General features: G+C 37.4%; 1 protein-coding gene across 21 annotated transcripts in view; it reads right to left on the bottom strand.

The window, feature by feature from the left end:
• The window catches only part of ICA1 (islet cell autoantigen 1), a 148783-nt gene that overhangs the window by 35797 nt on the left and 86666 nt on the right, over window positions 1–26320 (bottom strand). For all 21 annotated transcript variants that reach the window (XM_012757107.3, XM_020289833.2, XM_012757109.3 and 18 more), the window contains exons 7-8: window positions 5180–5305; window positions 4089–4187 (exon numbers count right to left, since the gene is read on the bottom strand). In XM_012757107.3, coding sequence (XP_012612561.2) covers window positions 4089–4187; window positions 5180–5305 — 225 coding nt within the window. The remainder of the gene's footprint in view (window positions 1–4088; window positions 4188–5179; window positions 5306–26320) is intronic.

Raw genomic sequence — 26320 nt, 5'->3', positions numbered from 1 at the left:
AACCAGGGAACTTAAGGAGGAAAGCCAAAAACCTGGCTTTCCCTCCCGAAACACTGGAGTGGGGCACGTCACAGGAATATACTTTGCTACCAGCCACGTTCATTAAATACAGGCACTCTGGTCTCTTTAGAAATACCAATGCAGGAGGACGTGCCTTCCCCTCCACCTGTCCCCGGGCGAGTGTGTCGTGTCTGCCTCTGCAAAGGGCCCGATGCTCACTTCTCTGTAAAGACAACCACCCACCCGCTGCCAGCACGCCGGAGAGGGGAAAGGATCACTGATACAAACAGATTTTCCAGGGAAAAGCCACTTGACTCCAGGAGGCTTTTTATTTTATATTTTTGGCTAATGCCTGTTCTGGATTTGGGGAGAAATGTGTAAGTAAAGGCCTCCTGGAGGAATGAAGCAAACACAACCACATCTGAGGTTTGGCAGTTTAAGATGGGGTACTGCTTTCCTAACAAGACAGAATTTTACTTAGTTTTTAAAAAATGCTTTAAACTCTTAGTCTAAATTACGTTTTCTAAAAAAAGTGACCATGTTTTCAAGATCTGGCTAGTAACATTCCATTCCTATCCCCATGAGTTGGTAATTTCTCCCATGTGAAAGACATGCCCAGATGATTTGGAATCAATATAAAATTAACACATTAATGACAATTCGTGCAAAATATATATGGTTAGTAATACATGTTTGCTGTTTGAAAATACAAGATCCAAGAATTGCTTCTTTCATTGGAAACCACTTAGAAGATAGTCTCTCAGCTTTAAATTTGAGCTGTTAAAAAATTACTAGATTAAAAATTTTTTGTAATATTAAATTTCAAGGCTGAATTTCTCATAAAGTTAAAATGCTACAAAAATCTATTTATTCTAATACAATTAAAATGGCGAAGGAATGTGTCAATAAAGTAGAATTGATATAATCATGTTAGGCCTGGGTAAAAAAGCAGTCGCTGTTGTCACATAAGTTATTCACAAAATGTCACAATAGTCACTTGGATATTTTTCAAGTTGTATGAGGTGAAGATTCAATTCATTTTTATAATAAAAATTATTTTATAAAAGAACTATTACTTATTTCTTAGAGAAAGGTTCATTAAAAGTAAAACTTTGAACTTCTGGGAGTATGAGTTATACCCCTGTTATTCTACAGCAAAAGACTCTTCCCTCTAAACAGGACGCACCAAGTGTTTAACACATTATCATCCTTCATCAAGCATAAACCTAACAGTCAGGAAATACAGCTGCAATGGCACAATTACCAACACACTCAGAATACACCCTGAAGCAAAGAAAACAAATGGCTTGCTTTTCATTAACAGAGTTTGGCAACCCTCTCCAAAGACAATGTTTTCCTTCCAGTCAGAGTCCCAAAAGGCATTTAAGGGGCTATTTGTTTAGGTAAACCCAGAGAACAAATTAATTGTAAAAATATTTATTTAAATTTCAAAATATCTATCATCAATACACACTGCCATTCAGAAGAAAATGATGTACATTAAGAGATGACATGGTAAAATAAAAATCCAATAAATACAGTACATGTATTTAAAAAAATATTGGTGCAAGGGGGTCGAGAAGTCCAATAATATCCTCATATTTGACCATAATACATAAGGTATTAATGGTTTTCATTTTCTGTTTTATAGCATATAATATGATAATGCGATGTACTTATATCTATGTAATAATGAGCTGTGTAATAACACGATTCTACTATATCAGATTTGAGTCCACATAAAGAAAATAATTAGTGATCAGCCTAAGATTCTAATAAAACAACATGTCATTGTCAAAAGCCTAGATGAATGGCATTCTTGAGAGGTAATAAAAGTCCAGTTTATTTGGTTGGGTTCTGGACACTTATTCTCGATATTACTACAACATCATTATACCTTAACAGATGTATCCCTCCTACTAACATTATATTACAATTAAACCAGGAACTATGACTTAAACCATACTTTAAGGAAGGCTCTGAGGCTATAAACGGCAATGGAGAGTCGTATTATATCCTGAACCACGGCCATCAAACTTTCACTGCATTCTCTGCCCAGAAATCCTCTAACATAATCAGCTTGATCCTCTCTGCAGGATGAATATCATGGCAAAAATTAAGGAGCCATATTTTCCTCAGCACAGGAGGCCAGGGATACACATATGGGTTCTCCCATGCTGTGGCACAACATCAATTTCATGAATTCACATTGTACTTTATATGCAATTAACTCAAACCTGAAGCTCTTCTGAATTGTACTGGTAGGTATCATTTCATCTGCCACCTGGCTGATTTATGCTATGTACAGTTGTCTTGCAAACAGACAGATAATCTTTGAAACTGTACATAAAACAAAACCTGAGGCACACTCATGCTCTAAAACCTAAAAGCCTCTGTCTTAGCAAAGAGTAATCCATGGCATTTTACTCAGGCCTGCATAAGGATTGTGAATAGTGTGAGATATAATTGAAACCAATCTGCTTGGTTGGGATGGGTGCTTCCTAAGGTGTTGAAAATAGCAGCAAACCACAGAGAAGAAATGCAGCCTCTACCAACAATGGCAGTATTACCAGTGTGACAGGGCCCAGGGCCCACTGCGTGCAAAACGTTTGGCTGGACAAAGGAGAATACGTAAGAAATAAAAGGCCCCTCCCTGAAATGCTTGGTTGACAGAGCAAAACTGTGCATATTCTGAATGCGTTCACCACGTAGCATGGCAGTAAGTGCCAATGAGTGGGCAAGTGACCAACTGGGAGGGGATTATGAGGAACAAACTCCATGGCCAGGTGTCCTGCCTGGAGTCAGGTCAGGTGTATCAGAAGGTGAGTGGGCTCTTCTGGGCTACTCTTGGGACTTTCAATTTAAGGGTCAGGGTCTTAAAGCATTTCTGTCTTTAGCCCTTTTGTAGATGCGGTGACATTACAAACATCTGAAAATCAAAAAGCATTTTAAGACAAAAAAAAAAAGGTTTTTAATGTTTTGGCAAGCAAGGTGATGAGACACTTATAAATTGCTTGAAAAGTTAAAAGCAAGGCAATTTCAAGATGAGCTTCAGCTAGTTTGTACCTGGTCTTTTTCTTTCAAAGATATGACCTAGCAACAAAGCACCCACTGTTCTCTCTCACCATTCCTAAAATCCTTTTGGAACCCAAATCACTTCCTTATCTCCATATGCATTCATCCCCCGTAACCGTGACAGAGAAAAATAATTCCATATTTAGTTTCAACACTGAGAATCAGACACTCTGCTTTTATTCATTCTGAGTCGAAAAATCATGGAATTTAATGTTGCTTTTTCAAATAGAAAATATTATTGTAGCCTTCTGGATAAATCTAATTCTATGTTAGATAATACTCTCAAAATAAAATGATATTTTTCAGAAGTAAGGCAGAAGGGGAAGACATCTCCACAAGGCAGTACATTTGAATTTAATAATTAACATTAGCCGAGTATGTGGGACATGTGCAATCTTTACTTTAGCAATGTCAAACAACTTCATTCATTCATTCATTCATTCATTCATGCAGACAAACTCTGGCTCTGTTGCCCTTGGTAGAGTGCAGTGGCATCATTGTAGCTCATTGCACCCTCAAACTCCTGGGCTCAAGCGATCCTCTTGCCTCAGCCTCCTGAGTAGCTGGGACTATAAGCATGTGCCAGGATGCCCCGTAATTTTTCTTTTTACTAGAGATGGGGTGCCACTCTTACTCAGACTGGTCTCGAACTCTTGACCTCAAGCAATCCTCCTGCCTCAGCCTCCCAGAGTGCTAGGATTACATGCATGAGCCACCATGCCCAACCTCAAACAAGTATTTTAAAGGAGCAGGACCAACCATTAGGCCCAAGTCCACCACAGTTCATCTCCCAGTCACATGTATCCCAAGGTTCAGTTTGTGCTTTTGGATTGCAGTAGCTTATCATTGTATTGAATGCTGACATAGTAAAAAAGACCCTGCTGGGAGCATAGTTCTCTCTTTGGCATTCTGAGTCTTAGAATAATGGTGCTTGCTGCTATGGACTTTGCTTGTGATATAAACAAAACTTTACTTTTCATAAGATTTTCTAGCAGTCTCTCTAGCTTTCATACCTTTAATGTAGTGAATTCATAAGGCTGATAACCTTTGAAGCTCTCATGGATGGCTGCCATTGTGTGAGAAGTTTTCTCCCAAAAATGAAGCAGAGTAGTCTGTAAAGAAAGACAGTAAGCTATTAATATTCTGAATATCCAGTTCTGGTCACGAGTCCCTGGGTAGAGTGACCATCTGTAGCTTTCAACATCCTCTAAACTATGATTCCAATCATCTCCTACATTTCCCGTTCACACCCTGCATTTCAGTGAAGCTAAATGCTTCTGGTTTCCTCAAACGCTGCCTCACAAGCCTTCTGCTTCTCCCACTACCCGGGACTTCCTCCTCTCCAGTCTCTCTGTCTCATCTGATCCACCCTCCACAACCCTGGGCTAATCATTAACAATCTACTTTTGTGATCCCTCCATTGATTCAATTTTTTCCTTTTCAAACTCTCATTGGCTTTCTTAGCACTAATTTCACTTAACACACCACCCTGTTCTGTTCTAGGGTATAGAAAATAAATATAGTCAGACTTTACTATCTGCAACTTCCTTCCTAATCTTTGAGCTCCTTGAGAACAGGGAGCCTGTTCTTATTCATTTTTATATTCCCATTCCACCCTTAGTTGGTGCTCAATAGCACCGCTGATGGACACTGTGCTATCCTGAAGGAATGCAGAGGCTATCAGGGAGACAAAAGACAGCGCACTGAATAATGACAAGCCGATGAGGGAAGTATGACATGAGACATAGGCCTAGTACTAAGTGAGTTCAGAGGAGGCTTACTGAAGGACATGACAATTGGTCTGCTACATCAAAAAGAGTGGAATTTCTAAAAGCACAGATGGAGGAGAAAGAGACTCCAAGTAAAAGGAATGCCCTAAGTAAATACAGAGAAGTGGGAAATTACATTGTATGTATAGGGAATAGCTACTATTTGTTTTGATTAAACCATAGGACCCTAGAAGGCAGAGATGTGGGAAGTAAATTATGAAAAAAGCACTCAAAACTTCATAGTTCCCAAACCATACTTTGGGTACAAACACAATTTTTAAGACATCTGAAACTCATGCCATTCTTGGTTCATCGTACAAACATCACTTTGTTACCTGGTATGTTGCTAGCATGTGAGATAAGAGATTGCATCTGCTGGCTCCAAGAAGATCCACTTTTTGACACACGTCCATCTTCAATTTATCAAAGTTTTTTTTTGCAAGGCGTACTTGTGATTGTACCTGTGAAAGTAAAGGGCAATCTCTGAATTACTCAAACTGTTTGAGTAGTTAAAATTTGCAGGTGAGAAGAGATCAATAGTGGGCCTTTTCTCTTTCATATATGAAAACATTTTTGAAAATTTCAGCACATGAGAAGATCCTACAACATCTATTCTCTACCACCAAAGGACCTAAACAAAGAGTACTGCACATTGTGGTTTTACAGTAGACTTACCATCTTAATTACACTTTTCTTAGTCTAATATTATAATTCCTTCCCTCTTAAGGCATTCACAAACTGCCTGTAGTTGGGAAAAGTCTGGGCATATGCAGGGTGGCAAGGGAATAACCTTTGCTCCACTGTTTTCCTATAGTCCTTGGAAGCTGAGTTCCTGTATACTCTTCATTCAGTTTTCCTTAATGTTGACATATTACATAACAAGGTATGTTTGTTAAAACAAAGAAACTTATGATAATACAATCCTATTTACCAATTTATAGACTTTACTTTCCACCAGTTTTCCCTCCAATGTCTTTTTTCTGATTCAGGATCCAGTCTAAGATCTCATAGGAGGGGACTTTAACACAGCCTAAATAAACTATCCCCACTGATAAACTTTCAACCTTTTACCACTGAGTAATGTATACTAGCAATCCTCCATCCATCCTAAACCACGCAGTAATCCAGGGATGCAGTGAAGGTCAGGGGAAGATTCAGAAATGTCTATTCTATGCAATATTGAACAATAAAATAGAAAGTTTTAAAATTTGATACAGCTGCATTAAAAATTGTAAAGTCAAAATTTCCCCTTTATCCGATCTAAAGTGTCACCACATCATGTCTTGCCAAGGGAAAATCAGCCAATATATTTTTTTAAAAAACACTTTATTGATGTATGATTGACATAAAAAAGCTACATATTTAATGTATTCAAACTGGTGAGCTAAAATATTAATTGATCTCAGATAATGGACAAAGTTGTGGATACTAGGTAGGTTATTGAGAGCTGGAAGTAATGCTGATTTATTATCTGTAGCTCCTTCATCCTAGGGTACCAGGAGAGCACGGACAATGTCTACCTTGTTCATTAGTACTTTACTTGGCAACCAGGTGCTGATATACATATTTGTTGAATACATAAAGATTTTTTCCTGCCATTTCAAAAGGTAAGGTACTTGAGTGCACTTAAAGTATAACCTTTAAAGTAGTTTAAGAATGACTTTATTTTCTAATAAAAATAAATATGTAGATTATTTGATATAATCTACATCAATTTTTTTACCACTAATAATACCAAAATATTCATAACATATAAAATTATGGGGCATTATATTATAATAGCAAATCTAAGAATTGATACGATTTACTTATCATGTGCCAGCATTGTTCTATTTTGGCTTCTGTCATCACTGTCTCTTACTGATGAGGGTTGGAGAATTCATCAGGCCAAGTAATTTGTGGGCAGGGCTGGCATTCTAAATTAGCCTGCCTCTCAAGCAACTTACACTACTCACTGGAAAATCAAGAAGCTCAAAATTATAATTCTACCCAGAAACACAAGTTTTCCCTGTAGAAGCCTATGGAATTGGAAAATAATGAGGCAGCACATTTAACACCACACTGATAGAACTAATACCCTGTATGAATAGAATCTTGTGTTTATAGCTATACAAAAAAAATTCCTAAGAATTTCTCTGTATTTTTGGTCTACAGAGCTTGAAAGATTAAAGAATAGTAGCCATCCAGTTGCTCTCAAACTGACCATACCATGAGCTGGACCGTTCTTCACTGTATAGCAAAGAGCCCATAGTTTAAGTTATTTGGGAGCTCTGACTAGAAAAAGAGTCTAGGATGAGTTAAGTGTCTGTGATTTTCTGCCTTGCTTTGAGAGGACCAGCGAGACAGAAAAATGAAAACCTGAGCTTTGAAGGGGGGACGTGGGGGAGTCTGGAAGGAAGATGTTCGGCAGCTGAGATCCTCACTGCAGGTCCCCCAGTGGGTCACCAGTTGCCTGGGCCAGGAAAGCCTCCTCGACTGGGATCCTGAAAGATATCTGTCCTCAGCCTTTTCCTCTGAAGGGGAAGGAAATACACGTGGGGTGCGAGCTTTCACGTGTGCATTGATTCAACACATATTTACTGGTCAGAACCAGTGCTAGGAACTGGGGTGTCTGTTAAGACACATAACAGGTAGTCACTAAATATTTATGAAATAATGTGCAGGAGCATAAGGACCCCCTAACCTTTTAGAGAGGACATACAAGTTAGCAACTATATTATTACTATAATACGCCGGGGAAAGTATAACAATAGAACTAAGAGTGAGGAACAGAGATAGCATAGACAAAAAGAGGATTAATGCTGGCAGTGGGGTAGGACGGGGGTGGGTTGTAGGATGATGGCATTGAGCCCCAACTGATGGCCTCCCTATATCTCCACAGTCTGCACTGTGGCTTTGTAGTGTCCTCCTGCTCTTCCTCTGGGCTGGGCCATGTGACTTGCATTGGTCAATGGAATATTAACAAATATACTAAAACTGGAAGCTTGAAAAAAAAAATGCTAGCATGTTTCCACTTTTGCTCTGGCTTCTCTGACATGGCCATGAGAATATGCCCAGCCTGGCCAGCTGGAGGGTAATGAGAAACATGCACACAAGAGACTCGAGGAGAGACCAGTTGTCCTAACAGATCTATCTTTGGCCAGAAACACCTAAGTGAGCCCAGAAAGACCAGAATGGCCCTGCTGACCCACAGCCTTGTGAGTAATAAGAAATACTCATTGTTTAAAGTCATTGCATTTTATGGTGGCTGCATATTTTACAGTATTATTGTGGCCAGAAATTGTTGATCTAAACTGTAAGGAAATGGGAAATAATGGAGGATTTTGAGAGGAGGTAGGTCTTAAAGCATAACTAGGAGGTACATAGTAAATATGAATGTAAAGTATCCATAAGATTGGCTAATTTATATGGAGCTTCTAGAATTTTCTAATGAAATACAAATTAATTTTTTTTGGGGGGGGTGTGAATTTTCTTTTTTCCTTTACAGTAATATAATCAGTTACTCATAGATAGTCTTACATCCTAGGAGAAAACTTATTTCGTTTGCTTCTAACACAAAACTCATGAGTTAATATAGTTTGAAATATGCCCTAGTTTAATTTTGTTTGAATTCTATAAGGTAATTTTAGAAAACTAGAAGACAACTCAACACTTGACCCTGTGAGTTCTGAAAGGCCATATGCTTTGTGTGTCAACAATGATTACTAAAATACTTAATGCACTGCTGAGTTTCCAAATGCTGAGCCCTTTCCCTGCCAAACAAGGAGGATGCTACACTGTTGGGCATTTTGAATACAGTAAATCTCATTTAATATTTTGTGCTCCATGTCTGCTCTAGAAAACACATTTCCAGCCTGCAGCCTGAAGACAAAACACCAAGGAGACAGCCACGCACAGGCCACCATCAAGAGTCTAATTTCATATGCCTCCAGATGCACTTAAGTGAAAAATGTTTTGATTATTATTCCTCTCAATCCCTGATAAATTATATTCAATTACATAAATATCTTGAGGAGCTCCTGTGGTTTTCAAGGCTCTTTAAAAATTTTTCACTCAAATAAATGTACCCTTTGTTTATTTCTGAGTTGCATTTCTGTTACCCCCACCTCTCTCCTCTTACTCTCCAAGCTTTAGGAAATGACCGCGTATATTAGACCCTCTTTAGTCTGGGTCCTGCCTTCCTCAGGCCACAGAAATTCAATTTACCAGAGAAAGCAGCAATGTCTTGACTGCCAAAACTTTACGGCACTTTTTTGTACTTATTCCTCTTAACCTGAAATTCTAACTTTTAGTCCCAACTAGAACTACATACGGTGAAGCAAAGCTATTCATCCTTTCAGTTCAATCCACCCAGCGGAAAGGTCTTCGTACCTACAACCAAATCATCTGAGAGTAGTTTTACATTTTTTTTGTTAAGTATTTTATTCCCTTTAGCAACAAAATAAAACAAAGCAACCATTCTACTCTTAATTTTGTATCTTCTTCAAGGAGATAGCTCTGCTCCCTGGATCCATTCATTCAGCAAATGTTTACTGAGTATCTTCCATATGCTGCGAGCAGCGAGCACAAGTAGAACTGGCAGTCCAGTGGGAATTTAGATCTCGGTGAAGGCATAACTACAAATTGAGTGAGATGCTCAGAAGAAGAGCCACACAGTCCCACAATAATTATGGACCAAGGACTCTGACCCAGGGGATATCTGTCCTGGGAGGATGTGGTGCTCAACCTCTACTCTGAAGAGCTGAGCATGATTAAATGTGCAAGGCAAGAGAGTAGTACAGTAGAGGGAGGAGCACCTGCCAAGGCCCCAGGGCGGAAGACTATAAGGCATGCTCCAGAAATGAGAGTAGGCAAGTGCTGCTGGGTTGCTGAGAGCAAGCAGAAGGGAGGTGTGACATGAGGCAGAGAGGTGGACTGGGGCACATCCTAGAGCAGGGCTTTGTTGGTGTGCTCAGGATTTTAGTTTTTATCCTGGAAGAAGTGGGAAAACATTGTATGCTTTTATGCAAGAAAGAGACAGGATCCTATTTTCAGTTTGAAAAGAACACTCACTGCAATGTGGAGATAGACTGGAGGAGAGAGATAAAGATAAATAAGAATAGATCTGGATTCAAGGGGAAAGACGACAGTACACTTGGGAGTGATACGGGATATGGAAAATAGTGCTCTGACCAAAGAGACATTTAGGAGGTAGAGCAGGACCTGGTGAGGGGTTAAATGCTGGGGTGTGGAGGATGACTCCCATGTATCTGACCACCCGAACCCAATGTCATTGTCTAACTTGCCTTTCCGACCAGCTGATTCTTCTCCTACCAAATTCCCATGGACATCTTAGACCATGTCAGAATTCTTGGCCTTCTTTCCCAACCAGCTCTCAATACTCCTCCCTCATTAACTTGATCTGTTTACCCCTACTTTTCTCTGAGGCAGCATCCTGCACTTAGGGAAACATTTTAAGATCATAGAATATACCAATTACTTCTTTTGGCCTTTAATAAGGTGCCACAAGAGAAAGTCTAAGCTAGCTTATCTGAAGTCACTTAGAAAACAGAAGGTCAGGTCTTTGACTTCATTAAAAGAGGATCTTATTGTCTGAGACCAATGAACTGAGATCTCTCGATGGTCAGATAACCAAGTGACTTGCTGAATCACTTTAATTAATACTTACTGCACTTGAATTATTATAAACGTATCCACTGATGGCAGACGCAATTGTGATATTGTATTATGACAAGAAATGTGTGTGACTGTGTGCGTACCATGCATGTGTGTGGGCAGCCAAGAGTAGAATTTAGGAGTTATCTGTGTTTTGTTCTCCCTTCAACAATACCCTTACCTCACTGCAAAGTGTTCCTTCTCTTTAATAATATGGGTTAAATGGGGCTGGTATGCTTTTTTTTATATAGGCCACTCCCACATGGGCATCTTAACCCAAGTGAGTCAACTGTAATGCATCATAGTTGGCTGATTCAGTGAAAGCACCTGATCCAGGCTAGGTGAATCTAAACCCTTCCTTAGGAATTTTGAACTTGGAACTAGAGTGATTAAGTCTCAATACTTCTCTAGTGGCTAAAGCAATGGGGCAGAAGATTCTGGCACTTGAGTTTCTTGTGGTATGAAGAAAATTGAAGAGACAGAATCCTGGTAGAACTCAAGTTCTAGGATCCAGTTGCCTGTCTAATGGTTATGTGGGATTTCTAGTTAACTACTCCTGTTGCATCAAAGAATCAAGATGGCTTTCTGTTAAGTAGAAACAAGAATGCACTAATGTAGATTGCTCACTTTTGCCTTCTTGGAAATTCCCCAGAAAGCCTCTAAGAAGTTCTAAGATAAAGATCCCCTTTTAACTTCAATTATTCCAGTGTTTCTAAAATTTATATGAACAGAGAACCCTTTCCATATATCATATACCACCAATTACATGCTGTAACATTTGTCTGGGAAATCCCTATTTTATAGAGAGGAAATCAAGACCTAGATATTTATCTAACATGCAAATATTAGAGTCAGATTCAGCTGTATTTGATTTTATAATCCATGCTCTTTATAGTAAACCATGGGCACAGGGTCATGGATCTACCATTGACCATGTGACTTGCAGTGTTCTGAGTCTGAGATGTATACAAAATGTGCAGACAACACCATCTCAGGAATCCCTGGTCAACAATGTTGACCGTATCATTTTAGATATAGCCACATAGCCTGAGCAGAACACCTATTATGAGAAATCTGGCTAAGGTACTTTAGCTCAAACTCCTCAACACAGTAGAAAAAATCAGCCCACTAACTTTGGGTGCACTGTGGTCACCACTGACCTTGTTTTCTAGAGACAAAAATAAGTACAGAGGGTATCTGTTTATTCTGGGCCTGGGAGATGATACCACCACTGCCTTCATCACCATCATGTTCATCATTGCTTTTTTAAAAAATTTTAGCATATTATGGGGGTACAAGTGTTAAGGTTACATATATTGCTTATACCCCCCTCCCCCCTCGAGACAGAACCTCAAGCATGACCATCCTCCAAACATTGCACATCTCACTCATTGTGTTTGTATATACCCATCCCTTCCTTCCCCCTCCCACCTGCCCGACACCCAATAAATGTTATTCCTATCTGTCTACTAAGGTGTTGGTCCATTAATACCAATTTGCTGGTGACTACATGTGGTGCTTGCTTTTCCATTGTTGAGATACTTCACTTAGTAGAATGGGTTCCAGCTCTATCCAGGAAAATACAAGTGGTGTTATATCACCATTGTTTCTTAAAGATGAATAGTACTCCACAGTATACATATACCACATTTTATTAATCCACTCATGAATTGATGGGCACTTGGGTTGTTTCCACAACTTTGCAATTGTGAATTGTGCTGCTATAAACATTTGAGTGCAGGTGTCTTTTTCAAAAAGTAAAATGCCCAGTAGTGGAATCGCTGGATCAAATGGTAGACCTACTTGTATCACTTTGGGGTATCTCCATATTGCTTTCCACAGAGGTTGAACTAGTTTGCAGTCCCATCAGCAGTGTAGGAGTGTTCCTCTCTCTCTGCATCCGCGCCAACATTTATCATTTGGGGACTTTTTGATAAAGGCCATTCTCACTGGAGTTAAGTGGTATCTTATTGTGGTTTTGATTTGCATTTCCCTGATGATTAGAGATATTGAGCATTTTTTCATGTTTGTTGGCTATTATTCTGTCTTCTTTTGAGAAGTTTTTGTTCATATCCTTTGCCTATTTTTTGATAGGGTTGTTTGATTTTTTCTTGCTGATTTTCCTGAGTTCTAAATAGATTCTAATTATCAGCCTTTTATCAGATGTGTAGCTTGCGAAAATTTTCTCCCATTTTGTGGGTTGTCTTTGCTCTCTTGACAGTTTCTTTGGCTGTGCAGAAGCTTTTTAATTTGATCAGGCCCCATTCATTCATTCATTTTTGAGACAGAGTCTCGCTTTGTTCCCCAGGCTAGAGTGAGTGCCATGGCGTCAGCCTAGCTCACAGCAACCTCAAACTCCTGGGCTCAAGTGATCCTTCTGCTTCAGCCCTCAAGTAGCTGGGACTACAAGCATGCGCCACGATGCCCAGCTAGTTTTTTCTATATATATTAGTTGGCCAATTAATTTCTTTCTATTTATAGTAGAGACGGGGTCTTGCTCTTGCTCAGGCTGGTTTTGAACTCCTGACCTTGAGCAATCTGCCCACCTCGGCTTCCCTGAGTGCTAGGATTACAGGTGTAAGCCACCACGCCCGGCCCCATTTATTTATTTTTGTTGCTGCTGTGATTGCCTTTGGGGTCTTCTTCATAAATTCTTTGCCTAGGCCAATATCTAGAAGAGTATTTCTAACATTTTCCTCTAGAATTCTAATAGTTTCACACATAAGGTTCAAGTGTGTTACCCAGCGTGAGTTGATTTTTGTGAGAGGTGAAAGGTGTGGGTCTTGTTTCAGTCTTCTACATGTGAGTTCATCATTGCTTTTAATCAGCTTTATTGAGCTACAGTTTAATTTTAGGTGTGGAATTCCATGAGTTTTTGGACAAATGTATGCAGTCATGCAACTATCATCACAATCACCATATAGAACATTCTATCACCCCTAAAAGTTCCCATTGCAGTCTATTTCTTCCCTCAAATCTCAGCCCTGGCCAACTACTAATCTGCTTTCTGTTACTATAGATTAGATTTGTCTTCTCCAGAGTTTCATACAAACGGAATTATATAATGTAGTCCAGTCTTTTTTTGTGGCTGAGTTCTCTCACTCAGCATAATTCTTTCAAGATCAATTTTGTTGCATATATTAGTAGTATGTTCTTTTTTATTTCTCAGTAGTATTTAATTGTATGGATACACTGTTATTTGTATATCCATTTGGATTGTTTCCAATTTTTGGCTATTTTGATTAAAGCTGTTATAAATATCAGGGCACAAGTCTTTGTGTGGACATGGTTTTCATTTCTCTCACGTAAATATCTAGGAGTGGGATTGCTGAATCATATAGTAAGTTGTGTGTTTAACTTTATAAGAAACTGCCAAACTCTTCTCCAAAGTAACTATATAATTTTGCATTCCCACTAGCATTGAGTACAAATTCTATTTGTTTCATATCCTCATTAACACTTGGCATTGTCAGTCTTTTAAATTCTAGTCATTCTAATGGATTTGTAGTCAATGTAATTGTGATTTTAATTTGCATTTCTCTAATTACTAATGATACTGAACTTTTCATGTCTTATTTGCCACATATATTCTTAGTAATGTGTCTATTCAAATCTTTTGCTTATTTTCAAAAATGGGGTTCTCTTATTACTGAATTTTAAGAGTTCTTTATATGTTCTGAATACAAGTCCATTATCAGACTAAATTTAAAAACATTTTCTTTAAGTCTGAACTTGCCTTCCATTTTCTTTATAGTGATTTTCAAAAAAAAGTTTTAAATTTTGATTAGGTTTGATTTCCCAAGTTTTTCTTTTATGGTTTTGTGGGTTTTTTTGTGCCTTCACAAACTTTTCTCTAATCTAAGGTCACAAAGATTTTTTTCCTGTGCTTTTTTCCTAGCTATTTAATATTTTTAGCCATTACATTTAAATCTATGATCCACTTCAAGTTCATAGTTGCATATGGTGTGAGGTATGGATGCAGGTTAATTTAGCTTTTCCTGCATATGGATACCCAATTGTCCCAGCACCATTTATTGAAAAACTATCCAATTACCATTGTATTACTTTGGCACTTTTGGCAAAAATCAATGAGCCATGCATCTGTAGGTCTATTTTTGGACTTTCTATTCTATGATTTTGATCTATATGTGTAAGCTTATACCAATACCACACTGTCTTGATTACTATCATTTCATGATAAGTCTTGAAATAAGGTAGTGTACATCCTACTATTTTGTTCTTTTTAAAAATAGGTGTGGCTATTCCACATGCATCACATTTCCATACATATCTTAGAGTCAGCTTATCAATTTCTACCAAAAAGCCTTTGGGATGTTATTAGGATTACACTGAATCTACAGATTTATTGGAAAGAATTGACATCTTAACAATATCTTCTGACCCATGAACATAGTATCTCTCTCCATGTATTGGGTTTTTAAATTCTCTTGGCATTTCTTTTTCAGATCTTAGTGCACAGGTCTTGCACATATTTTGTTAAATTTATTGATATGTATTTCATATTTTTGATGCTATTGTAATTATAATTTCTAAAAAGTTCAATTGTTAATTGTTCCTTACTAGAAATGTAATTAATTTTTGGAATCTGATCTTGTATCCTGTGACCTTGCTAAATTTGATGGTTAGTTTTAAGAGTTCCTTTGGAGATTCCTTAGAATTTTCTATTTATGTATATATATTTGTAGATAAATCTATATACATGTATCATGTTGCCTAAGAATAAAGACAGCTTTATTTCTTCTTTTATAATCTGTAAGTCTGTTATTTATTTTTCTTTCCTTATTACTGTACTGGCTATGATTTTGTTGATTAGAAGTTGATGTGAACAAACACACTTATTTTGTTCCTGATCTTAGAGGGGAAACATTCAGTCTTTCATGATTAAGTATGATGTCAGCTGTAGATTTTTCACATATGCCCATCATCAGGTTGAGGATGTTCCCTTCTACTACAATTTGCTGAGAATTTTTATCCAGAATGGATGTTGGATTTTATCAAATGCTTTTTCTGGATTGATAGTTATGATTATATGATTTGTTGTTTTTGGTCTCTTCATATGGCAAGTAACATTGACTGACTTTAAATTGATCTCCGTTCCCTGGATTAACTACACTTAGACAAGATATATTACCCTTTTTATATATTGTTTGATCCTATTTGTTAATATTTTTAACAGCTTTATTGAGATATAATTCACATACCATAAAATTCACCTATTTAAAGTGTACAATTCAATGGTTTTTATTTACTTCCAGAGTTGTGCAATGATAACCAAATTAATTTAAGAACATTTTCATCAGCCCAAAAAGAAATTCCATGTCCATCTCCTTTTGCTAATATTTTGATAATAATTTTTCTTGTCTATCTTCATGAAAGATATTAGTCTGTAGCTTTCTTTTTGTGAAACATCTTTTTCTGATTTTGCTATCAGGATAATGCTGGCCTAATAAAATCAATTGAGAAGTGTTCATTCCTCTTCTATTTTCCGGAAGAATTTGTGCAGAATTGATATTATTTCTTCCGTAAATGTTCGGCACACTTCACCACTGAAGCCATACAGAACTAGAGTTTCCTTGTGGAAAAGTTTTTAAATACAAATATATTAATATAATAGACACAGGACAACCAGGTTGTTTATTTCTATTTAAGTGAGCTTTCGTACTTTGTCTTTCAAAGAATTTGTCCATTTCACTGAAATTATCAAATATGTTGGCTTAAGGTTGTTAATAATATTTATTATCCTTTTAATGTTTGTAGTGTCTATAATAATGTCCTCTTTAATTCTTGATATTGATAATTTATATCTTCTTTCTCTTGTTCCTGATCAATCTGACTAGAGCTAATCAATTTTATTGATATTTTCAAAGGACCAGATTTTGATTTTATTGATTTTCTCTATTTATTTGTTTATAATTTCATTTGTTTCTGCTCTTAATTATTTCCTTCCTTCTCCTTACATAGCTTTAATTTATTCTTTTCTTTCTAGTTTAAGATAAGAGTTTGAGAACTTCCTTATTTTCTAATATAAACATTTAATGATATAAATTTCCCTGTAAACATTGCTTTAGCTGCATCCCACAAATTTTGACATATTTTCATTTTAATTGTTTCAAAATATATTCCAATTTCCTTTGTAATGGCTTCTTTGACCCATGGGCTATTTGGATGAATATTGTTTAATTTCCTATTATTCAGGGGAAATTTCAGATATTTATTTGTTATTAATTTCTAGTTTCTTTTGTAGCTAGCACATATTTTACATGATTTTAATTTTTAAAAAATTTATTCAGACTTGTTTTATAAATATAAATATGATTTATCTTGGTGAATACTTCATGAACACTTGAAAAGAACGTATATTCTGATATTGGATGGGGCATTCTGTAAATGTCAATTAGTCAAGATAGCTAACCAGTCTTCTATATCCTTTTTGATTTTTGTGTACTTTTTCTGTCAATCACTGAAAGAAGAATATTGAAATCTCCAACTATTATTGTAGGTTTGTCTATTTTTTCTATAAGTTCTTGCTTTACGTATTTTGATGTTATGGTTGTATACAAATTGGTATTATTATATCCTTTTCATGAACTGATTCTTTTATCATTAATAAATATCCCTCTTTATTTCTGGTAATAGTCTTTGTTCTGAAGTCTATTTATGTCTGATATTAATATAGCTACTTCAGATTTCTTTTTGTTAGGATTTGCAGGCTATATATTAATCTATCTTTTTGCTTTTAACCTATCTGTGTCTTTACATTTAAGATGTGTCCTATGAACAGTAAAGAACTGGATCTTGCTTTTTTTAAAATCCAATCTCTAACTCGCTTTTCTTCTCTTTTATCTAAAGAAAATAGGATGAGACAAAATTTAATAAGAGAAATAGGCTTAGTCTGGTGTTAGATTTAAAATAAACACATTCTGCTTCAGAATAATCACATTTTTTTCTAAGTTGCTTACAAACCATCTATAAGTAATCAGTTCTCGATTTGGTTAAGAATTGCAGTGTAATTTAATATATTGAATTTTAAAAGTTTTTAAAATTCTCTTTTAAAAATAGGATAATATTTGCTTGTTATGCTGTTTTTGTAATAGCACCTCTGATTTCTCAAAGCTCACTGACAGTATTTCTGTGCTTACATACATGAGTTCTTTCTCAAACATAATTCATCTAAGTCTGGTGACTAAATGTATTGAAATATAACCAGTATACCTTAGGTCCTTTCATAGAGTGAGCTTTAACTTTTCCTTAAGATCTCCTTTTGATTGTTTCCAGTTTATATACCACTTTCGTTAATGGAGATGAAAGTAAAATAGAAGATTAGTGGTTTGCTTTCTTTGCTTTTATTATTAAGATTAAATTATACAAAAGTATATTTTCTAGCTCTGTCCACTATAAGGGTCTACAAATAATGACTAACTCAGAAGCAATCAATACCCCTAGCATCCAGTTCACGGCCTCTAACTATCATGATCCTCTTCGAGTAATCAGGGCTCCTTGACAAAACTGCTAATTCCAAGGTTAGGCAGGAAATATATAAGATAATTCTAAAATATCTTCTTGTACCAGAAAGCAAGGAAGACTACTCCCAGGGCCATGTCAAAAGGACTGACAAGTCAACCTGAAAAGGCTCCCACTACCCAAAAATGAGACAATTTGAGCATCAATGACATTAATGTCAGCAACAATTAAAATACATCAAATGTATTCAAATCTGTGAGTTCATAACGACACTTAAAAGAAAGAAAATGAACAAATAAACAGAAAGCCAAAAAAAAAAAAAAAATCATTGAACACCTACAGAGAATGCCAGTGAACCAATTCAATATTTTTACAAGGAACCACAAACATTTATCCTGCCTTTCCTATTAAACTATCTGTACTTCAGGATGACGTGATAGTTAATGAGGGAAAGTTATTCATTATTGAAGCATTTGAACTAATAAATGAAGAAGGAACATAAAATATAGTAAACCATCTGTTCCCAATAGTGGGCCTGTCTTTCTAGGTACTACTTCCCACTCACAATGGTTTTGTTGATATTAGAATGTTTCATAAACCTTGGGTCATTCCAGGTTTTAGCTTTCCTAAAACCACACTTAGTTCTTAATTCTCTTCTTCCCTCTCCCCCTTCCAAGAAATATTATCGAGCACCTAAAGTTCTAGGTGCTGGAGATAAGCAAGGAGTAAAGCAAAGTCTCTGCTTTCATGATGGCTATATTCTAGGGGGTGAGGCTGGGCAATAAGCAACAAAAGTCTGCTGGATGGCGAAAATGAAGCAGTGTAAGAGAGAGATGAGCACAGGGTTTGGGAAGGGTTGTAGAAGATTCTTGTTTTATATGGAGTAGTCTCGGAAAGGCTTCCTGAGAAGGTGATAATTGTAGCAGAGACCTGGAGGAAGTGAGGAAGCAAAGGATACAGGTATCAGGGGCAAGAGGACTCTGAACAGAAAGAATGTGGAGTACAAAAGCCCTGAGGCTGGAGTATGCTTGGCTTTTCCTAGGACATGGTCATTCTCTTTAATTATGTGCTTCTTTCTCTCCCCATGTGTTTTATATGCCTTATTAAAGTGTAAGTTTATCAACAAATGGATAACATGATTCTCTAACTCTATGGGTGATTTAAGAAACTCTGAATTTTGAAAATGAACATATGACACTACGAATAGTTGTAGTAATATGTATCCATAGAAAACACATTTATATACACATTTATTCTGTTTGTATAGTGAAGCTAGTCCTTTGGAAATGAGTATTTAAAATGTGCACATAAAGTCTGCCCCCCACATTATAGTGTGGGAATTTCCCCCCATGATGACAAGAAAACAAATGAGACAACTCATATTCTAGAGTGCAGGAAACAAATGAACACATCCACTCTCAGCAGCATCACTCCAGCACTGCACTTTAGAAAATTTCACCTAAATACTGGGGAAAGATGCTGAAGAATATGAGCGAGGGGAAAAAAAAGTCATTTTATCAAAAAGACACGAGCACTAGTAGAATGTTTATTACAGCACAAGCCACAAATTGCAAAATATTGGAATCATCCCAAGCATCCATCAATTCATAAGTGGATTAATAAAATGTGGTATATGTGTACCATGGAATACTACTCAGCCATAAAAATGAAGTAATACCTTTTGCAACAATCTGGATGGAACTGGAGACCATTCTCCTAAGGGAAGTATTGCAAAAATGGAAAAACACCATGTGTACTCGCTATTAAAGTGGAACTAACCGATCAGCACTCATGTGTACATATGGAAGTAAAACTCAATGAAAATCATGCAGATGGGAGGGCACTGGAGAGGAGGGGTGAAATAACTAATGGGTACAATGTACACTACCTGGGTGATAGGCACACTTATAACTTTGATTCAAGCAGTACAAAAGCAATCCATGTAACCAAAACATTTGTACCCCCCTAATAATCTGAGATAAAATAAAGCCAACCAAAAATAAAAAAGAATAAGAGTGAGAGAGACTTCAGAATAAAGCTAGAGAAAGATACATGTTCCACTGATACGAGGAAGCAGAGAGATGAGGGTGGTTAAAAGTGGCTTTGGAGACTGCATTTCCCGTCTGCAAGACAAAAGAAAGGACAAACTCATGGGCTTGTCAGGTTCAGCACTTCCGTGGGGTAGAGTGAGAAACTAAAAGGCATGTTGGGGACTTAGGGCCGGGCACAGAATAGGCCAGCCAAGGTGACTCTCAAACTACCTCAGTGGGGGAGGGGGTAGGTAGATTTGAGGGAGGGGGAAGTTGAAGTCAATAAACAAGCAAAAGGAGAGGAAAAAGAGGGAAGAATCTGTATATGTTTAATGCTGCGGCTATGATGGTTCAAAAAGAGTATCTTGCCAAAAACAAGAAAAATGTAGTTGTCATTTTACTTCATTTTTTCATAAACATGAATTTTGAACTTTAACAATTCAGTAATAATAAATGAGCAGGGACAATGTTAGGTTTTCCAGCTAGATCTCTGTTGAATTCATAGGAGATTAAATTGAATCTTTCAGCTAGTGTCTTCCTTTACATGCACGAAACTGTTCATTCTAGACAAGGGTTTTATATCTACCTACGTAATCTGAACAAGGCACACACGCAGCTGACACAATCTCAGCTCATGTGTAAGAACGTGGCACGCAACCTTCATTCACAAGCTCATTTTCAGATATTCATGAAAAAACCAGCCCATTTCTTCCCTACTCGGCTCTTTAGAAGTTCACAAAAGAGAAAACAGGGAGCATGGGCTCAAAAGTCACCTAGGAGAGCAGAGCACACCAGTGCCTCTGGGTAGTTTTCTAGGAATGTATAAAATATTATGCTGGATCAAAACCACAACAAAATAATGATCTCAACGATGATTCAGGAGAAGCAGGGGCCCACAGCACAATCCTCTCTTTTGAGTTTCCAGGGAAGAGAGCTGTGATTCTTTGTTTAGTTCCCGGATCATTTGTTCTAGGGGCTTTAGGGGAGAAAAAGGAACACTTATGGTGGGCCTTCCATTTGACAACTATTTCATCTTGAAACTATCCTCATTTTACAACAGAAGAAAACTGAGGTTCAAAATAATGTGCCCCAAATCAAACAGCCAGTGAGTAGGAGCACGGGGACATGGGTTGGATGTTGTCTCATCTTGAATGAAACACAAACTCTGCACCCAGGCCCTGCCTTGCCTGCCTTCCTTTGGCCCGCAGGTTGAAAACATGTTCTGGGCATACTGCCTGCCATTCTCCAGCCACATCAGGCTCAACCCTAGCTCCACACTTCTGCACACTTCCTCTGCCTGGAAAGCCCTCCCTCTTCTTGTCCCCATGGTAACTCTTACTTACCTTTTAAGTTTTCGCTCAAAGGTTTGCTCCTCTGAGAACCTTTTCCTGTAATGCTCCACAGCAGTTAGCAGCCTCCTCCTCTCTGCAGTCAGTGCACTTTGCAAACACCTTTATGATGCAAAACTATGGTAAGCCACTGCTGCCAGCTCCCATGCAGGGCCCAGCTACCCTCCAGACTATAAGCTGCATGACCCTGGATTTTCTAATGCTAGGGCTACATGCCTCAGGAGTAGTAGGTATGCATAACATTGAATGAGTGAAGAGAGGATGTTGGAATGAGTGAACAAATCATTCCTCAGGGCTTGCTTTTCCCACTACGTAACACTGCTCTTCAAAAGTGCACAGCAGGCTCTGATGGCTGAGTTACCGATAAGACTTTCTCAAACACCATCCCACTTCCTCCATCACTACTGCCACCATTTACCAATTAGATGTTAAACACACACACACATTCTCATTTGATTCTCACAACACATCTCCAGCAAAATTGTGTTACTATATTTCTACTTTGCAAAGAAGGAAACTCAATTTCAGAACCATTAGGGACCTGACTCGTGAAGCCAGGATGTGAAAGCCCATGTTCATTTTGCTGAACCATTTACCTTCTCAATTGTACCAAATCTTAGACCAGCAAGATTAACTGTATATCACCCAAAATGGGGATGTCAGCACTTTACCTATTAATACTACTCTTTTTCCTTAACACCTGGTCAACTCATTACATGAAAATATTCTAAATCATTAAAAGTTTGTGATTCTGGCTTCTTGTTTTGAAATACAAACTATTACTCACTATATAATTACATCCACTACCATAGGATTAAAGAGTAAAAGGTCTTCTATTTTCAAGAGAGTTGAAATAAACAGTTAACATTATTCACAACCATGTAGTTTATAGTAAGAGGATACATTTCAGATTAATTTAGCCAGCTATCACATTGTCCCAACATTCTTAATGTTTGCTCAGCTGTTGAATTTTTTTTTTTTTCTGTTTTCTGTTTTTAACTTAAGGAAGCAATTCTGTCGTCAGAAAATTTAACCAACTTGGTTCACTTCCTCTTTCAGGTCATTAGGGTAAGCATTAACTCAGGTCACAGGACTGAGCCCAGAGCACCCACTTTATCAATTTCTCTCTAATCTGAGAAGCCCACATTTCAGCAGACAGTAAAAGGCTACAATATGGTCTTTTTATCCTATTGGCATTTCTTGCACTTTTTCGTGTTTTAAGAAATGTCATTTTTATTTTTATTACTCTGTCATTTATTCACGTCTATGTGGCAGGTAAAAAGGCTGAAGAATTTGTTTGTGTCTCTTGGCTGCCCAAGCTAAACCTGCTTGTATTTTACATTACAGTATAATTTTATTATGCTTATTGATGGCCATTCACTGTTAGTAACCATAATTCACAAACACATATCAACCCATAAATGAACAGGTGACCGATTTGCGGAAAATGATCCAGTTTGAGGCATAGTGTTTACTTACTCTGTAGTGGTTCCTGAGTAGAGTGAACGGGGAAAAAGATTAGGTCTTTCCTCCTGCACCCTCATTTTGTTTTCAAAGAGGTAGGGTCTCATTTTATTGCCCAGGCTGGAGTACAGTATGTGATCATAGCTTACTGCAGCCTCAAACTCCTGGGCTTAAGTGATCCTCCTGCCTCAGCATTCTGAGTGGCTTAGGACCACAGGCGTGCACTGTCACACCTGGCTAATTTTTAAATTTTTTGTTAAGATGGTGGTCTTACTATGTTGCCCAGGCTAATACTGAACTCCTGGCCTCAAGTGATCCTCTTGCTTCGGCCTCTCAAAGCACTGGGATTACAGGCTCACACCACTGTGCCTGGCCAGGTCTTACCCTTTAGAGATCCATTTTGCTGTCACTGAGTTCCAAAGTGTGGCTGATGCACATGTTCAAGAGCACCTGAAAAGACTGATACATGAACAGCATTCTCACAGCATTCTCGCGCAGAACATCAAGGGCAAACTCAAACTTTGTGGCGTGTAACAGCACACACCCTCCACTATCTGGCCTTGGCCCACTTCTCCATCTTCGTCTTCAGCTTCTCTCTCTCTCATGTTATTTTCTCCAGTAGAACTAAGCTATGTGCAATCTCCCAACTTTTAAATAGTTTCATCCCCTTCCTTATCATGTTCCCAGTGTTCACCCCTTTCCATGTTGTCCCCATTGATGCCATTTTGTTTTTCCACAATTCAGCTTGTGCCACCTCTTCTAGGAAGAACATCTTGATCCTCCAGTCTGATTTTAGATGCTCTACTTTGGGGCTCCCACAGCACCTCATTATATACCTCTGTTATTTCATGTGACATTTATCACACTGTATAGTCACTGTTATTTTAATCGAATGTCTTTTATATTCCCCAGGGAGCTTGTGGCAAGGATCATGTCCTGATTTTGTTGCCTCACTACTGACAGTAGGTACTAAAAATGTTAGTCGAATAGTTTTTAACCTGGTGCGCATTAATGTATGCCATTTTCTGCATTAGGTCTAGAGCTCCTATTTTTATGGTCTGATGACTAACATTCGGTCATTTGGTGTGGTCTTTTTTTTTTTAAAGAAGACACTGCCACAGTAATTGTATGCCAAGAAGGAAGCTAGTATAGCTGCTTCAATTTCCCATTAGTCTCTAAATCTTTAAATGTTTTCTGTGTTGAGATTCAATATATTGGGGCAGCATTTCCTTGCTCCTTCCTGTTAAAAATCATTCCATTCCAATTTGCTCTAGATCTGCTACTCTAGAAAACTTGGGTCTTGGGTTCTTTGTACACTCTTGATCCCTTAATGTTTTGTGTCAGTCATGACTTCTTTTGTCATCAAGCGCCTGACAACATTTCAGGGTTTCAAGATGAAGAGCAAATGCTTTTGTGGCCGAGGCTGCTAGCTGTCCTTCAAAATTCATATACTCTGCCATGTTTTTCAGACTCACCTGAAAATAGGTGTGGCCACGGACAAAGTTCTTTCCATTCTGAGCAGAAGTAACATGCATCACTTCCAGGTTTGCTCATAAAACCTTTCTATATAAGTTCCTGCATGTTCTTTTTCCTTTTGGGATGACTGGGATGTCCATATCCAGGGAACTTTAGAAGGCAAGTCTTAAGGACTGCTAAGCTGTTGTCAGATTGAATCTCTAAATGACTTTTTGGAGGAGAGCTATCCCAACAACCTGGTCACCTGTCCAGGCAATTTGGTGGACAAAAAATAAAAAATATTTAAGTCATGGATTTTGGGGTTTTTGTTTTTACCATAACTTAGTCAGAACTTCAAGCATGTCCATCCCTCAAACGTTGCACTTCTTGCTTGTTGTGGTTATATATACCTGTCCCTTCCTCCCCCCTCTCCCGACATCCAATAAATGTTACTCCTATATGTCCACTTAGGTGTTGACCCATTAATACCAATTTGCTGGTGAGTACATGTGGTGCTGGTTTTTCCATTCTTGAGATACTTCATTTAGTAGAATGGGTTCCAGCTGTATCCAGGAATATACAAGAGGTGCTATATCACCGTTGTTTCTTAAAGCTGAATAGACTGTCTTAATTTTCATAAAGTGTAACTTAATATTTTCTTTTATGGTTAGTATTTTTTGTGTCCTGTTTCAGAACTGTTTGTTCCAAAGTCATTGAGATATTTACTTATTATTTTTCCTAAGAAATTTATTGCTTTACCTTTGGACTTTAAGTCTATAATCCATCTCTAATTGATTTTTGTGTATGATATGAAATAGAGGTCAGGTTCATTTTTTTCCACAGATATCGGACTGATCTAGCATCATTTATTAAAAAGACCATTATTTCTTCTAGTGATTTGCAGTGATGCTTTTGACATAAATCAGGTGACGTTCTATGTGTGGGTGTATTTATAGACTATCTAGTCTGTTCCATTGGTCTTCTGGATTATTCTTTAGGCAACACCACACTGTCTTAATCACTTTAGCTTTATAATAAGTCTTAATATTTATAAATGTAAGTCTTCCAGCTTTGTTCTTATTTTTTAAGATTATCTTGGCTATTCTATGTTTTTTGTATTTCTATATAAGTTTATAATCATTTTATGAATTTACTATTGGGATTTTGACTGGTGTTGCATTTAATCTATAGATTTGAAGGGTACTGACATCTTAACAAAATGGAGTCTTCTAATCCATAAACATGATATATTCCTACCTTTACTTAAAACAGCTTTAATTCCTCTAAGCAATGTTTTGCAGTTTTGACACAGAAGTCTTACATGTCTTTGATTAGATGTATTCTTAGGTATTTTTCATTTCCAGTTTTTAAATGTGGCTCAGAAAATAAGCCAGTGCTTAATTAAGAAATGTAAGGTCACTGCTAGTATTCATACCACCTTGCTTTAAGATATAAACATAACATAGTCCAAATGCAAAAAAAAATTCACAATAGAAATACAGTTAAAACTACCTAGGAGATTATTTGAATGTTAGTCTTTTTACTTTCTAAAAGTAGAACCTACCTGGGCATACATTATTTCTGGTGCAATGTTCTTTGAACCTGCTCGTCTATTATCTATTATAATTAAAGTTACCACTAGCTACTTGCAAAGCTTATAGTAGAAAAACTAAATGCTTCGGTGAAATTCCTTTTATTTCCTTGACTGTGTCATTCCCTCCCTTACCTGCTTCTGGACTTTCACATAACCTATAACTCTGCCAGAAACATACCTTCCTTTTTCACCTATCTGTTAACTATGTACTCTTCAGGCTTCAGCTTAAATCCTACTATCTTTAAGAAGCCTACCTGGACCCACTGGTCCGAGTTAGTCATCCCTGCTACATATCCCAACACGACCCTTTATGTCATCTATGCTAGACATTTTGCATTTTAGTTGCTTAATTAATGTCTCTCCTTCTACACTATGACTTTTCTGAAGGCAGGGCCAGTGAGTACCTTGTTCACAGTTTTATCCTCAGAGCATTGCACAGTGTCTGGC

The sequence above is a fragment of the Microcebus murinus genome, chromosome 9 (genome assembly GCF_040939455.1).
Source record: "Microcebus murinus isolate Inina chromosome 9, M.murinus_Inina_mat1.0, whole genome shotgun sequence".
Taxonomy (NCBI): Eukaryota; Metazoa; Chordata; class Mammalia; order Primates; family Cheirogaleidae; genus Microcebus; species Microcebus murinus.
Note: the sequence above shows the minus strand (reverse complement) of the source record. Positions and strands in the feature narration are given on the sequence as shown.